Raw genomic sequence first — 16,729 nt, forward strand, 5'->3', positions numbered from 1 at the left:
TTGACAGGCTGTAACTAGTGGGGTACCACAAGGACCAATACTTGGGCCCTAGCTGTTCACAATAAATATCAATGATTTGGATGTCAGGGCCAAATGTAATATTTCTAATTTCACAGGTGACACAAAGTTAGGTGGGAATGTATGTTGTGAGGAAGATGCAAAGTGGCTTTAAGGGGATTTGGACAGACTTAGTGAGTAGGCAAGGACTTGGCAGATGGAATATAATGTGGAAAAATGTGAGGTTGTCCACTTTGTGAGGAACAGATATGCAGAGTATTTCTTAAATGGTGAGAGATTAGAAAATGTAGATGCACAAAGGTATCTGAGTGGCCTTGTCATAAATCACTGAAAGCTAAACTTGCAGGTGCAGCAAGCAAGGAAGTCTAAAGGTATGTTAGCCTTGTCACAAGAGGATTTGAATACAGGAGTAGTGAATTCTTGCTTCAGTTGTATAGAATCTTGGCTAGACTGCACCTGGAGCAGTGTGTGTGTAATTTTGTTCCCCTTAACTTAGGAAGGATATTATTGCCATAGAGGGAGTGCAGTGAAGGTTCGCCAGACTTGTTTCTGGGAAGGCGGGACTGTCTTATGAAGACAGATTGGGGAAACTGGGCCTGTATTCTCCAGAGTTTCGAAGAATGAGAGGTGATCTCATTAAACCTACAAAATACTTGGAAGGGATAGAGAGAGTAGGTGCAGGTAAGATGTTTCCCTTGGTTGGGGAGTCTAGAACCAGGGGGCACAATTTCAAAATAAGGGGGAAGCCACTTAGAACTGAGATGAGAAGAAATTCTTTTCCTCAGAGGGTTGTGAATCTTTGGAATTCTCTAACCCAGAGGGCTGTGGAAGCTCAGTCATTGAGTATGTTTAAAGCAGAGATTGACAGATTTCTAAATACCAATGAGATAAAGGGATATGGGGGTACTGTGAGAAAAAGGCATTAAAGTGGGTGATCAGCCATGATCATGTTGAGTGGCGGAACAGGCTCAATGGGCTGAATGGCCTACTCCTGCTCTTATGTTCCTATAATTTCAGTCATAATATGTTGATAATATTGAGAACATTTTAACTGAGGCCAGGATTTTGCTATGATAATGATATTTATAATATTATGTCAGCATTCACTGTCTTTTCTCTACTGAAACTGACAAAAACCTCGGCTTGAATTGCACATTCACCGCCAGCGGGTTTTTAGTAAGGAGAAGGCATGAAATTGAAGGAATGGGATTCCCGCCTGCCCGAACTCATAGTGATTTTACACTGGGCTGGGCAAGTCCTCTCACAGGATGACCACCCTTGCCTCAATTGAGGCCTGTAAATGGCCAATTCCTGCCCAGCCTCAAATCCTTCCGCCAGCCTAAAAATTACCTGGTGTGGGGGGAGCCCGAAAATAAATGAGCTTAGGCCTCAGGCAGGAAGCTGGAGTTGGGGGGGAGGTACCTCCATCAGAAGCCTCTCCTCCTATATTGGGTGCCACTCCCTTAAGGTCTGCTGGCCACTCCCAACCCCCCTGGCCTCTCCCCAACACCACATTTCACCCGCTTTGCATCCCCACCCCCCCCACACCCCCCCCCCCCACCCCCATCAACCCCAGGCCTTCCTACACTCTCTGCCCTGGGACCCTGTAGTAATTATAGTTTGGGGAAATGTAGGACTGTAGCTTTAAGAATAATCTTGTTGTAAGATCACATGATCTGTGTAAATCAATGTGTTAGCAGGGCGGGCAACCTCTACAAGAGAGTGCTTTTGTTATGGAGTTTGATGCACACATGTAGTTGCTGCTGCTGTCTTGTAAATAAAAGTTGAATGTTTCCACTAAGAAAAGTTGTCTGAAGATCAACTCTACAACAAACTGGTGACGAGGATAAATCAGATTCAGTGCTGTGCTTCACCGAGCGATTGTGAGTATCTAAGTTCATTAAAAATAAAAGAAGATATACTCATCCGAAATGCCGCAGTTTGGCAGAATCAGTCCCTTTGAGCCAGTCACAGATGATTGGTCTCAATTATAGAACATCTTGCGTTTTTCTCTCAAGCAAACAAAATCATGGGGGAAGAAAAACGGAGAGCCGAGTATTTTTGGGAGCAAGACCTACAGTTTAATTTGAAGCTTGACGGCCTGCAGTGCCCCAGAGTTAAAGAATTAGTAGAAGTCGTTAAGGGACCTTTTCAGCCCAAGTCCTCGGTCACAATGCAGAGGTTCAGGTTCAATTCACAGAATAGAACCCTGGGGAAGACAATTGCTACCTACGTGATGAAATTAAAACAACTAACGGAATATTGTGATTTCGGTGAAACCCTGAATGACATGCTATGGGATCATTTGATATGTGGAATGCAGGAGGATACTAGTCAGCGAAGATTGCTGACTGAAGTGAATCTTGATTTTAAGAAAGCATTAGAAATAGCGCTGGTGATGGAAGGTACTGTAAGGGATTCACAGGTGATTCAAGGGATGCAAAATGGCGCCGTTCTCCTAGTCGGATGGGAATAGTCAGCAGAAAGTCGTGGGAAATGCCAGGACTCCGCCGTGAAGTGGGAAGCAGCCCCTGCTAACTGAAAAATTAGAGGAAACAGCTTAGCAACTAAATCAAAAATAATTTTCATTGACATGGAAACAATCAGTCTTCTAGTGATTGGCAGTCTTAAAAGGTAGAATGTTATTTTTGTCACAGAAGTGGACGCATCATGAGACAGTGCAAAGTGAGATTTAAACAGGCATCCAAACAGCAAATGAAGTCCAATGAAGTCTATAGTGTAAAAGAGCTAGAAACAACCAATTATGACATTTATTCATTATTCAGCATGAAGTTTGGGAAGAGCCAGTTATTCTGTTTTGGCACAGTGGATGGTAAATGCTGAGTTGTTGAAATCCCAGAGGGAAACTTGAAACGGCTGCCACAACTATTTTACAATTTGTGTTTATTTCTAGATGTGTGCCTTGAATTCCATAATAATATGAGCACCAAGTCTTATAGGCTTCTTACAAAACTAAATTAAAACTTTATTAATAAAAAAAATGATTTTAAGCATGTACATGGGTTTATAAACTACTACTATGATAACTCTTACCTCCCCTAGTTAACCTAACTCCAGTTACACCTCCGTTAAAGCAACCTTAAAACACACACAATTTAAAAGATCCAAGCAAAGTAACACAATACCCTGAACAATCGAATTCAAAGTGAGTTTCCTTCGCTTCAGTTCGTGTAGACAGCAACTTGAAGCTTAGGTGCTGGGGGCTTTTCACATGTGTTAGAATGCCTTCCTCTTACAATATAACCTTATCTCCTTTATACAGATTTCTCCATTTTTGATGTAAATCCCATTGTCTCAATATGTCTTTTCAACTCTACTTTTCTAATAAAATTAGGATTATGAAAGATTTTTGTCAGTAGGCGTTGGGAAAAATAAACACACTGGCTTCTTCTCGCTAAGTGTAATGTTTCACCACCTCTTTTGAAATTCAAATTATTCTGGTTTCTCTAAAAATGCAAATTTTCCCTTTATAACTCACATTGTAAAACTTCAGTCATGTTTACCAATTTAACATTTCAAATCTAGCTTCTCTTCTGATACATCAAAGCCTTCAGACCAGCTAGTTTTAATTCAATTAACTTCTCTCTCTCACACACACACACACTATTCCTACCTCTCAAATTCCAATAACATTATGAAAATTATTATATTTTCATGAGACCCCCTCCTTACTAAAAAAATGAACTGTCATAATTTAAAAAGACGTCTTCATTTTCTTAATTCATTTTCTTACATTACCTCCTATACTTATTACACTATTACATAACCAACTGCATGCATCAACATAATATATATATATAAATCCTCGTTATCAACAGAAATCATTCCAGTCTAGTGTCTAGGTTTTAAATGTCCAATGTTCCCTTTAAGCTTCAAACTCTTGACAATGCATCTGCAATCAGGTTTTCTTGTCCTGTAGATTAAATGGTCGCAGTAATAAACTAATAGCCTTGCACTTCTGTCTCGAAATTTGTCCAGAAACTTTAAAGGATTGTGATCTGTATAAACAATTGTTCTGATGAATTGTTCGCAACATAAGTTTCAAAATGCTGCAATGCTAACACGAGACCCAAAGTTTCCTTTTTGATCGTTCAATATCTTCTCTGTTGTACATTCAACTTTCGTGAAAAATACCCTATTGGATTTTAATCATCTTATAACAGTACGGCGCCAATGCCTATATCGCTTACGTCAATGGTCAACTTAAATTGCTTAGCATAATTGGGTACTGCCAAAATTGGTGGCGTAGTTTCTTCAAACTGTAAAATGCCTTCTGATGCTCTTGTGCCCATTGAAACTACTTATCCTTTTTGTAATAGTTCAGTCAGTGGAGCAACCACACTGCTAAAATTTGGTACACGTTTCCAGTAAAACCCACTCATGCCCAGAAACCTCAAAACTTCTCGTTTTGTTGTAGGCACTGGGAAATCCATGACAGCCTTGACTTTCACAACTCATGGAGCCACCTTACCATGTCCAATGATATGGCCTAGATATGTATCTTATGCTTTTGCAAATTCACTTTTAGCCAAGTTAATCACCAAATTACCCTCTTGTAATTGACAAAACAATTCTTCCAGATCCTGTACACACTCCTCCCACGTATGACTGAAAACTATCAAGTCATCAATGTTAACAGCCCAATTCTTCAGACCTGCATTACTTTGTTTGTCAGTCTTTGAAATGTGGCAGTTGCATTTTTCATACCAAATGGCATGATTTTAAACAGATATAGTCTATCTGGCATCACAAAAGCCAATATCTCCTGTGCTTTCTCTGATAATGGTACTTGCCAATATCCTCTTAGCAAGTCGATCTTTGTGATAATTTTTGATTGTCCCACTTTCTCAATGTAATCTTCCAGCCAAGATATAGGATATGAATCTGTTTCTATCATTGTATTCACCTTTCGGTTGTCCACACACAGTCTTTGTGTTTCATTTGGTTTTGGTACCAGCACAATAGGTGAACTCTGGTTACTGCAACTAGACTCAATGATATCATTTTGAAACATGAATTTGATTTTTTTCTGCACTCGTGAAAGCTTTGCCAGATTTAATCTACAAGGATGTTGCCTTATCGAAGATCAAACACCTATGTGTGCATCATGTATAGCTAGTAAATACATAAATACAATCAATCAAGCACTGAGTAAAAGGTTCTTCAAATGCTGGAATTGGAAGTAAAAGTGCTGGCTTAATCACTGCTTGTGGTTTCCCTATCACCTGGCATGTGTGACATGTTCTACAGGATTTGATTACATCCCTATGCAGTCCAGGCCAATAAAATGATTTTGTATTTTTGCCTGTATCTTTATAATTCCTAAATATGCCTCCATTGGAATTTCATGAGCTATCCTCAATCTCATTTCAATATCCAAATGGTACTACAATCGGATGCTTCTCCCTCCAGCTTTCATTTACTGAAAAGCAGGATAAGGCTGCCATTTTCTTATTAAAATATTACCATTAAGGTAATAACACTCTGGAATACATTGTGCCTCTGTTTCTGAGTGAGTTGTCTGATATAATTGTTTTATTTATGAATCCTTTTTCTGTAACTCCACCAACTGCCTTGAGTTAAACACTTGAGCTGCATTGTCCTGTGTTCTTTCCTCCTTAACAATGTTGTCAAACACACTGCCAGCTAATTGGACTTCCAAACTACCTCCCTGCCTTTGAACTTCCTGTTCTTCTTGTTTCAAGCTACAAGCCTGTGATTTTGTTATCTCACAATCTGGAAACAATCCAGAATGCTCTCTCTACAGCACTTCTGTTGAAAGCACTTCTACAGGCTGCTCACCTACCGTAGGCATCGCCTACATTTGTGACCCAGCTATATCATTACTCAGAATAAACTGAACCCTTCAATGGGCAATTTTTCCAATACTCCAACAATCACTTCGCCTGTTTTCCACTTACTCCTTAAATTTATCTTCCACAAAGGAATAAGTTTAGCATCTTCATGAACCCCATTTATTATCACCTGTTCCTGCAATACTCCCTCTGAACAACAAATATCACTATCCCGCAACATTAAGGATTGACTAGCCCCTGTGTCGCTTAGGGTAGAATTTTCTGCCTGTCGGGCCAGCAGGCCCAACCCAAAACAAAAACAGAATTACCTGGAAGAACTCAGCAGGTCTGGCAGCATCGGCAGAGAAGAAAAGAGTTGACATTTCGAGTCCTCATGATATTTATATTTTGGCCCAACCCAATCTTCCACGGGTGCTGAGCTGATCCCCGGCTGTGAAGCGAGCCGCACCGCCATTTTACGTGGGCAGGCCAATTAAGGCTCACCCAGCGTGACGTAATGCTTCCTGTATGGGAGGGGGAGGGGGGGAAATTCCTAAAAGCGAGAATGCGCTCTTTTGCACTTGCGCACAAAGGAGCACACATCTCCCTGAGGCTAAGTGCAGCCTCAGGGAGATTGCCTGGACTTTGAAAAATATTAAAAATAGAAAAAAAATTCCCTTACATGTCCCCCTCATGTGACAATGTCACATTAGTTGGGACATGTTCATAATTGACATAATAACTTCATTAAAATTTTTAAAACACTGCATGAAATATCATCCTGCCGCTGGATGATGTTTCATGTTTTATCTATTTGCCACCAGGGCCTGGCAGGTCCTTTCAATTGTTTAAATGATCCTGTCAATGGCTTCAAATAGCCATTGACAGGTCAGCAGGCCCACAGCTGATTTTGCTGCTCCCCCGCCTTCCTGAAAATTTTAACAGGGCGGGATGACGTTGGGGGTTCTGCCTGACGTCATCCCATGTCATTTTACACGTCGGTGAGCAGGCCCCACCCCCTGCTCGCTGGCGGCAAAATTCTGCCCTTAGAATTTTAACATATTTACCTACTCCACCCTGTACATATGAAAGGACTTCCCTTTCACATACAAAACCATTGATCATTTCTGCAACCTGCTCTTCAGAACTCCCTTGAATAAATTGTGAACACATTCCCACTTCTTTGCTTATCACTGATTCTTCCTGTTTTACCCATACACAAACCCCTGGTTTTTCCTGCGCCTGATCCTTGGAACCCAGAATACTTTTACTTCCAAAACTTTTCTGCACCCCAAGATTTTTCCTGCAATTTCCCACACACAGTTCCTGTGTCCAACTTTATTACAATGAAAACACCTCCATTTTCGAATGTCACTCCCACCCCCAGCACCTTCCTTTTTATTCCAGAAAAAAACTTTCTCCGAACTTCCACCTACTTCTCTTCCCTGACTACCCACCTTCCTTTTGCTTTCCGCCTTTCTATCCTTTCCTGATCTAAAAGTGTGACGAAGAAAAAGTTTAGCTCTATGAACTAACTCATAATCATCAGCTATCTCTATTTCTTGTCTTACCTCTGTTACCCTCTGTTCCTCCACACGAGTTCTCACTACCAAAGGAATTGAATCTTTAAATTCTTCCAAAAGAATTACCTCTCTGAGTGACATATGTCACCTCTACCTTTACTGCCCATATCCACCGGTCAAAATTACTTTGTTTTACTCTTTCAAACTCAATATAGGTTTGCCCAGACTGTTTTCTCACATTACTAAATTTCTGCCTGTATGCTTCAGGAACCAACTTATATGCACTCAAAATAGCCTTTTTTACCACATCACAGTTCACCGACATTTCTTTTAACAATGAAGCATAAACCTCATGTGCTCTATCCACCAACCTGGATTGTAACAACAATGTCCAGTTTTCCTGTGGCTAATACATCTGTTTACCTATCTTCTCAAATGAAATAAAAAATGCTTCAACAACTTTTTCCTTAAACATCTCCCCACTGGGTTCTGATCTGGATATATAAGTCCTTCCTCACTTCCTTGTATCTCTTTTTTAACCGCCAGCATTTTAAACTAGTATTCTCTGTCTGTCTCTCTCTTTTTCCTGCCTTTCTGCTTGTTCCATTTGAAATGCCCTTTCTCTTTCCCTTTCTTTTTCTGCAGCCTCTAGCTCAAGTTTTTTTTTTCATTTGCAACTGAATGTGAGCCCATTCCAATGAACCACCCCTTGGAGAACTCCGTGTCTCAGATATTCCTTCTGATTTCAAATGCTGTGCTATTCATTCAATTATGTCTGATTTCCTTGCCCCTGAGGATAACTCTAGTTGTAATGTTTCAGCCAATTCCATTAACTTAGCCTTATTTGTCTTTTGTAAACCAACCAAGTTATAACTTCAACTCCCAGACAAGTCTTAGCAACTGCCAAGCTACATTGCAGTCTCACCACTTTTTTAAAAAAAACCTCATTCCAACTCCTGAATTCAAAGTGCTTCTCATACTCATTACCTGAAGATTCCCCAGCTCCAAATTAATCAAGAAATTTCAAATATATCCCACAAAGAGCCCCCAATTTTGTTATTGCACAGTGAATGGTAAATGCTGACCTGTTCAAATCCCAGACAGAAACTTGAAACAACTGCTGCAACTATTTTACAATTTGTATTTATTTTGAGATGCATGCCTTGAATTCAGTAGTAATAAGGCCGCTGAGTGCTATAGATTTCTTACAAAACTAATTTAAACCTTTGTGCTTAAAATCATCTTTTATTAATACATAGGTTTACAAATTACTACTATGATAACTCCTAGCTCCCCTACTTAATCTAACTCTGTTACACCTGTGTTAAGGCAACAGTAAAACACACAGATTTTAAAAGAAATAGGCAAAATAACACCATACCCTGAACAGTCATGTTCAAAGTGAGTTTTCTTCACTTCAGTTCATGTAGACAGCAACTTGAGGCTGGAGGCTTTTCACACTTGTTAAATCTTTGAATGCCGTCCGTTCTCTTACGCATAACCTCATTTCTTTTTTTTACCTTTTTAATATAAATCCCATTGTTCCAGTCTGTCTTTTCAACTCTGCTTTTCTAATAATAAAATTGGTACGATGAAATATTTTTATCAGTAAGCCTTGGGGAAAATAAACACACTGGCTTCTTCTGGCTGAGTGTAACATTTCACCACCACTTTTGAAATTCAATTTACTCTGGTTTATCTAAAAATGCAAATTTTCCCTTTACACCTCACATTCTAAGCTTTAGCCATGTTTACCTATTTAACATGTTAAACCTAGCTTCTCTTCTGATACATAAATGCCTTCAGACCAGCTGTCTTAAATTCAGTTAAGACCACACACACACAATTCCTACCTTATTCCAATAACTTTATGAAAATTAGTATATTTTCTTGACAACTGTTACAGTGCAAGTGAATTGTAAACCGTTAAAAATGGAAGTAGACACGGGTGCTTCTACCACTGTATTGGAGTACACACTTTCAGATATTTAAATAAAGGTGATCAACAATTAAATTTGGAACAAACATCTGCCAAACTGAAAATGTACACAGGCAAAAAAATCCAGGTAAAAGGTATCACCAGAGCAACTGTTCATTGTAGACACTAATTGGCACAGCTACCAGTGATGGTGATAGAAGGTGAAGGGCCAAACCTTCTGGGGGTGTGATTGGTTGAAGGAGATTAAGTTAAACTGGTCTGAAATCGTCCAGTTGCGACCAGGTGGATTAAAAAAATGACACCGTCTTCAAGGATGAACTAGGAAAAATCCAAGGGTTACAGGTCAAGATTTACATAAATCCAGAAGCAGCTCCTCGCTCCTTGAAAGTAAGACGGGTGCCATATGCCCTGAGAGAGAAGGTTGATGCTGAACTGAACCAGCTAGCTAAACTGGGTGTCATAAAAGTGGTTCAGTTCTCAGAGTGGACAGCACCCATAGCTCCTGTCCTTAAACCAGAGCAGACCATCCGGACCTGTGGGGACTATAAACTAACAATCAAAAGAGTAGCCATTTTGGACAGGTACCCTATTCCCAAGATTGTAGACCTCTGTGCCAAATTAGCAGGAGGGACAACATATACAAGGCTTGAAATGAGTCATGCATATCAGCAACTGGAGCTGGATGATGCCTACCAGGAATTTGTGACCATAAGTACCCATAAAGGATTATACCAATATACACATCTGCCCTTGGTGTTTCCTCAGCCTGTACCATTTTTCAGAGGAGAGCTTACTACAGGAATTACCTCAGGTTGTGGTCTACCTGGACAATGTATTGATAATTGGACTCACAGAAAAGGAACACTTGGCTAGCCTAGGTTAAGTCCTGAAACGATTTTTAGAAGCAGGAGTGCGCCTGAAGAAAGAAAAATGCACTTTTCAAGCAAATTATGTCATTTATTTGGGCCACAGGGTAGATGCCCAAGGGTTATACCTGGTTAAAGAGAAGGTTAAAGCAATAAGAGAGGTACCTGCACCCAAGAACTCCTCTGAACTTAAATCAGTTTTAGGGATGATAAATTATTATGGGTGATTTCTACCAAATTTATCCACAGTTCTGGCCCCTCTACACTCATTGCTAAGAAAAAGTGTTAGTTTTTGGCGGCACCCCAAAAAGAAGCCTTTATGAAAGTAAAATACCCTTCCAATTTGTTAGTGCATTATGGCCAGACTAAGGAATCGGTGCTGACCTGCAGTGCGTCTCCCTATGGTGTGGGAGTAGTACTATCTCACAAAATGGACGATGGTACAGAGAGGCCGATAGGCTATGCATCCAAGACACTTACACAACTGAAAAAGGATATTCTCAAATCGAGAAGGAAGGTCTGTTGATTATTTTTGGTGTACAAAAAAATTCCACCAATACATGCATGGGCGACACTTCACAATAGTATCAGACCACAAACTACTTTTGGGTCTGTTTAGTGAGGAAAAGGCTATACCTCCCATAGCCTCTGCAAGAATACAAAGATGGGCCCTAATTTTGGCAGCGTACGAATACACCTTTGTACATAGACCTGGGATTCATATAACAAATACCGATGCCCTACGTCTCCTTCTTTTGCAAGGGAACAATGAACATGTCCTAATTCCACAGGAGCTCATATTACTGATGAATATTATGAATTTTCTAGATTCCTCACTAGACTGTGCCAGGCTGATAAGAAACTGGACGATTCATGATCCAGTCCTGTCTCGAGTGAGAGGCATGGTTGGTCCCAGGAGCCAGCCTCTGATGAATTGAAGCCATTTTTCAATGAAACACGAGATGAGCAGTCAAGATGGTACTCTTTTATGGGATGTATGGGTAGTAGTTCCTTCACAAGGAAGGGAACCACTTTTAGTCGAGTTACACAGTGCCGACTCAGGGATCTCCAGAATGAAGACCACAGCAGCAGTTACCTCTGGTGGCCGGGGATGGATGGCGACGTTGAAAATGTGGTAAAACACTGTGTGCAATGTCAGCAGCTGCTACTAAAGCTTGCCGGTGGCAGCTCCATTACCCCCATGGGAGTGGCCTGGTAGACCCTGGGTGCGATTGCACGTTAACTACATTTGTCCTTGGAACCATTTTTCTACTGATTTATAGATGCTCATTCCAAGTAATTAGATGTTTATGAGGTAAAGTCGCCAATGTCAGGCCCTACTATAGGAAAACTACGCCAGAGCTTTAGCATCCACGGATTGCCAGATGTACTCATCTCTGACAATGGCACTGCATTTACGAGCGCTGAGTTCCAATGATTTATCAGCTTCAATGGTATCAACTACATGAAGACTGCACCATACCATCCATCATCAAACGGACTGGTGGAAAGGGCAGTACAAACTTTTAAGGCTGGAATGAAAAAGTTAACAGATGATTCATTGGAGACCAAGCTTGCACACTTTCTATGTTACTACAGAACAAGCCCCCCACACTATGACAGGATCAACACCTGCAGAATTACTAATGAGGCACCATCTTCACACAAGACAAAACCGAATACTTCCCAATTTGGATGGGAAGGTGGAGAAAAATCAAGGGAACCAAAAAGTGACTCATGATTTGCATAGTCTGAGCAATAATTTATTGTTGGGGCAGCAGTATATGTGAAGAATTTCGGTGGAGGACCGAAGTGGTTACCTGGTAGAGTAGATTCTATGACCGAACCATTGCTGTACCACATGGAAATGGAGGGCTGGATCACCCATAAACATGTGGATCATTTAAGAAAAAGAGAGATACCCCAACAAAATTATGTTCCACCTGTAACCATTACTGAACCAGTGGTTCCTGATGAAGTTGCTCAACCAAGGACAGAAATACCCGATACAAAAATAAAAATACCTGGAAAAACTCAGCATGTCTGGCAGCATCTGCGGAGAGGAACACAGTTAACATTTCGAGTCCGTATGACTCTTCAATAGAACTAAGTAAAAATAGAAAAGAGGTGAAATATAAGCTGGTTTAAGGGGGTGATGGGACAGGTAGAGCTGAATAGAGGGCCAGTGATAGGTGGAGATAGCCAAAAGATGTCATAGACAAAAGGACAAAGAGGTGTTGAAGGTGGTGATATTATCTAAGGAATGTGCTAATTAAGGGTAGAAAGCAGGACAAGCAAGGTACAGATAGCCCTAGTAGGGGTGGGGTGGGGCGAAGGGAAGGGATCGAAATAGGCTAAAATGCAGAGATAAAACAATGGATGGAAATACATTTAAAAATAATGGAAATAGGTGGGAAAAGAAAAATCTATATAAATTATTGGAAAAAAGGGGGGGTTTGGAAAGGGGGTGGGGATGGAGGAGAGAGTTCATGATCTAAAATTGTTGAACTCAGTATTCAGTCCAGAAGGCTGTAAAGTGCCTAGTCGGAAGATGAGGTGCTGTTCCTCCAGTTTGTGTTGAGCTTCACTGGAACAATGCAGCAGGCCAAGGACGGACATGTGGGCATGAGAGCAGGGTGGAGTGTTGAAATGGCAACAGGGAGGTCTGGGTCATGCTTGCGGACAGACCGAAGGTGTTCTGCAAAGCGGTCACCCAGTCTGTGCTTGGTCTCTCCAATGTAGAGAAAACTGCATTGGGAGCAACGAATGCAGCAGGTTAAATTGAGGGAAGTGCAAGTGAAATGCTGCTTCACTTTAAATGAGGGTTTGGGTCCTTGGACGGTGAGGAGAGCGGAAATAAAGGGGCAGGTGTTGCACCTTCTGCGGTTGCATGGGAAGGTGTTGTAGGAAGGGGTTGAGGTGTAAGGGGTGATGGAGGAGTGGATGAGGGTGTCACAGAGGGAACGCATCTGTTCAGATGATGCCACTTTCAAAAACAGTTCCTCTGACATGTCTTCCTTCTTCGTTAACTGAGGTTTTCCACCCATGGTGGTTGACCGGGCCCTCAACCATGTCCGGCCCATCTCCCGCGCATCCACCCTCACACCTTCCTCTCCCTCCCAGAAACATGATAGGGTCCCTCTTGTCTTCACTTATCACCCCACCAGCCTCCGCATTCAAAGGATCATCCTCTGCCATTTCCGCCAACTCCAGCATGATGCCACCACCAAACACATCTTCCCTTCACCCTCCCGGCGGCATTCCGCAGGGATCGTTCCCTCCAGGACACCCTGGTCCACTCCTCCATCACCCCCTACACCTCAACATGATCTGTGTAAACCAATGTGTTAGCAGCACGGAGAACCTCTGTAGGAGAGTGCTTTTATTATGGAGCTTGATGCATACATGTAGTTGCTGTTGCTGTCTTGTTAAAAAAGTTAAATGTTTCCACTAAGAAAAGTTGTCTGAAGATCAACTCTATGACAGACCCCTTGAACTTATCTTGCCCCGGGTCCCAGGACTAAGGCTCAGGCATCTTCCTGAAGTTCCACTGCAGCTCTTGTCCTTGGCTGGCATCTTTCCAGTCCCTACAGTCAAATTGGCCAGCAGCTCTCTAAGGCGCAACTTCCTCCTGAGTGAGGGGTGGAAGCCCCACTTGTAACAAACTGACACTCATTGAAGCATGAAATAGCTGCAGGGCTCTCAGTCAATGGGGATGTATTCCTCGTTGATTCTTTGGATGGCAGGAAGAGAAAGCCCACCAGTTGAAAAATTCAGGCCCGGGTGTCTGCAAATGAGTACAATAATGTGGAAAACCAGACTAGGTTCCTCCATGGGTTGTGGTGTAGAGTTTCCCACAGGGTGCAATCGCGATTGCAATCATCATTTGGCAAAAACATATACTTTTATGCTGTTAGTGTCACTGTAACTTTTTCAAGGGCTATTTCAATTTGCTGAATAACGTGGTGAGCTGGTACATAGTGGTTTTGTCACTGGGCTAGTAATCCAGAGACCCAAGGTAATGCTCTGCGGACCCGGGCTCAAATCTCACCATGGCAGATGGTGGTTGAAATTTGAATCCAATAAAAAATCTGGAATTATATGCCTAATAATGACCATGAAACCATTGTCAATTGTCAGGAAAAGCCCATCTGGTTCACTACAGTCCTTTTTAAAAAAAAAAGTCCTCATATTTTTAAAAATATAATTTGTTATATGTTTTTTAAAAATTATTTTAATTTCTATCTTAATCCAATCTTAGTCTTGTATTTCGCCATCTGAAAATTTAAAAATGAAAGGATTAAGTGCTTTTAATTTCTTGGTGATCTCTGTGTTTATACTTCAATGTGATTGGCCCCTTACTTGCCTGCTAACATCACTGCTGCACATCTCTTGGACTTGGCAACAGGTTTAAACTGCTATTGGGGAAGGGGAAACCCACACCATAAGAATTTGCAGATCTTTGTGGGCAGCTTTCTCAGAGGTCAGCGGCAAGCGCCCTTGCCTTGGCATTGACTGCAAAATCCAGGCCTATATTTCTGCAAGATATCAACTAAGCTGAGTTTACTTTCATGTAACTGTCTACAGTAAGTAGTCCAAACTAAAATAATCTTGATTTCTGGTTTGTTTTAGAATCATCCCTCTGGTACAAGGTACAAGTTTGTGATAACTGGCCATGGCAAGTATGAGAAGGTTGCCATTACTGATGACGAGCATGGTACCAATGGAAATAGTCAATCAAGTGAGTTCCATCCATTTTTGATGTCGGGAAACAAATGTGTGATTAGCTGTGGGCAGGGCTTTAAAACAATAACATGAAGTGATGACCAAGTTAACTTTCGATCGGGTCAAAACATTAAGGCAGCGACACTAGCCTGAGGTAATCTTAATACAGCTGCCATGCTGGCCTATTTGTTTAGGAGTTGAACTAAATGTATGGGCTAATTCTTATCTATGTCGGGCGGGCTGAGTGGGAATGGATGGGGACGGGCATGGAGCCGATCACCCGCCCAGCATAATATGCGGCCAGTAGCGCTCAGCACTACCTGTGTGGGCAGAGGGGGGAAGGAGGGAGAGTCAGGGCCTGCGCTCTTTCACGCATGTACGTGAAAAAGCGCAGCAATCTCCCTGAGACACGGAGCTGCCTTAGGGAGATTAAGTTGATAATGAAGCTTCTCAATAAATGATCTAAAATTATTTAAACATGTCCCCTCATGACAGTGTTACATGAGCTGGGACATGTTTGTGCATTTTGCAAAAATTATTTAATTATTTTATTAAACCTTCAGGAAACCTCATCCTGCCCGTGGATGAGGTTTCCTGGAAAACCACGAAGGCCGCTTGGGCGCTTTGCCTGCCCAACAATGTTAATGACTGCACCACATGCCCACCCAATGCAAGATCGAAATGATGCACGTTGACATCGGCGCATAAGCCCCCATGTCATCTTGCATCATTTTACATGTCAGCGTGTTGGGCCCACCCCCGCAAGCCAACGGCAATATTCTAGGAGCATAAAGCAATTTAAATTGATGCAGAGGAATCCTAGATCGCTCTTCATTTTAAATACTTCAAATATTTTCAGAGAGCTTTCTGCTGATTTTAAGATTAATTTGTCTATGAATTCCAATTTGTGTGGCTGGAGAGCAGCTCAGAGCTGGCAAAAAACCTTTGGTTTGCTGACCCATGTCACTATACTGGTACTCGTCTTAAAGTGGTAATTGTAATATAATAGTCCTCAAGATCCTCTTTAAATTCCTTTGTCCAAAGCTCAGGAATCCTATGTTGGCTTCAAGGATTTGGAGTGAAAGGAGTTGGTGGAGTAATGGTCATCTTTTCCTAGGTGACTTTAATGCGATTTGTAAATTTGCCTGGTGTAATGTTTACAGGAAGTGCCAGTGACATCTTGAGCCCAATTTCAATGTTGCACCAATCACCATCTTAATTATTTGAAAGGCTGTCTAATTTTGAAGTCTTTGATCCACCTTTAGTGGGTGTGAGGGAAATGGGGTTGTGGTGGTATTGGTTAGTTCAGTTGACCAGATGGCTAGAGTTTGATGCAGAATGATGCCAATGGTGAGGATTCAATTCTTATAGCAACTGAGGTAGTTCTTGGGGCCTATTTGCTTGCCTTGCTCCATGTGATATCACAGGGATAAGCCATGATTAGCAAGCTTCAGACAATGACGACACTACATGAAGAGAGAGAAAGACCCATTTTATAATATCTAACTGTTCCTTAGACATTTGGCCAAATGTAAAGCAGAAATGTTCCTCTGGGGACATTGCCTGAACGAAGAGTCACTGTGGAACAAATCCCTCTGACTTTAGTTTGTCATATTTGTCATTTGGAATGTGGACTATAGCTTTAGAGAGATGCGTGCTGTAAGATTTAAAAGTAGTTATTTTTCATCAGTTGAATGTTTGTGGAGTTATTAACTTGACATGCTAATGCTATTGGTATGATGGTATGTTATGTGGTAGTCAACCCTACATATAGATTAGTGCTATCTGGAGCACATTTCCTTCATATCCAATTATAGATTTGTGTTGGTAAAATATTTTCAG

General features: G+C 41.4%; 1 protein-coding gene across 2 annotated transcripts in view; it reads left to right on the forward strand.

Moving 5' to 3' along the window:
- lsp1a (lymphocyte specific protein 1 a) overlaps positions 1–16,729 on the forward strand; it is a 378,182-nt gene that overhangs the window by 338,541 nt on the left and 22,912 nt on the right. For both annotated transcript variants that reach the window (XM_041197226.1, XM_041197227.1), the window contains exon 13: positions 14,795–14,903. In XM_041197226.1, coding sequence (XP_041053160.1) covers positions 14,795–14,903 — 109 coding nt within the window. The remainder of the gene's footprint in view (positions 1–14,794; positions 14,904–16,729) is intronic.

The sequence above is a fragment of the Carcharodon carcharias genome, chromosome 10 (genome assembly GCF_017639515.1).
Source record: "Carcharodon carcharias isolate sCarCar2 chromosome 10, sCarCar2.pri, whole genome shotgun sequence".
Classification (NCBI taxonomy): domain Eukaryota; kingdom Metazoa; phylum Chordata; class Chondrichthyes; order Lamniformes; family Lamnidae; genus Carcharodon; species Carcharodon carcharias.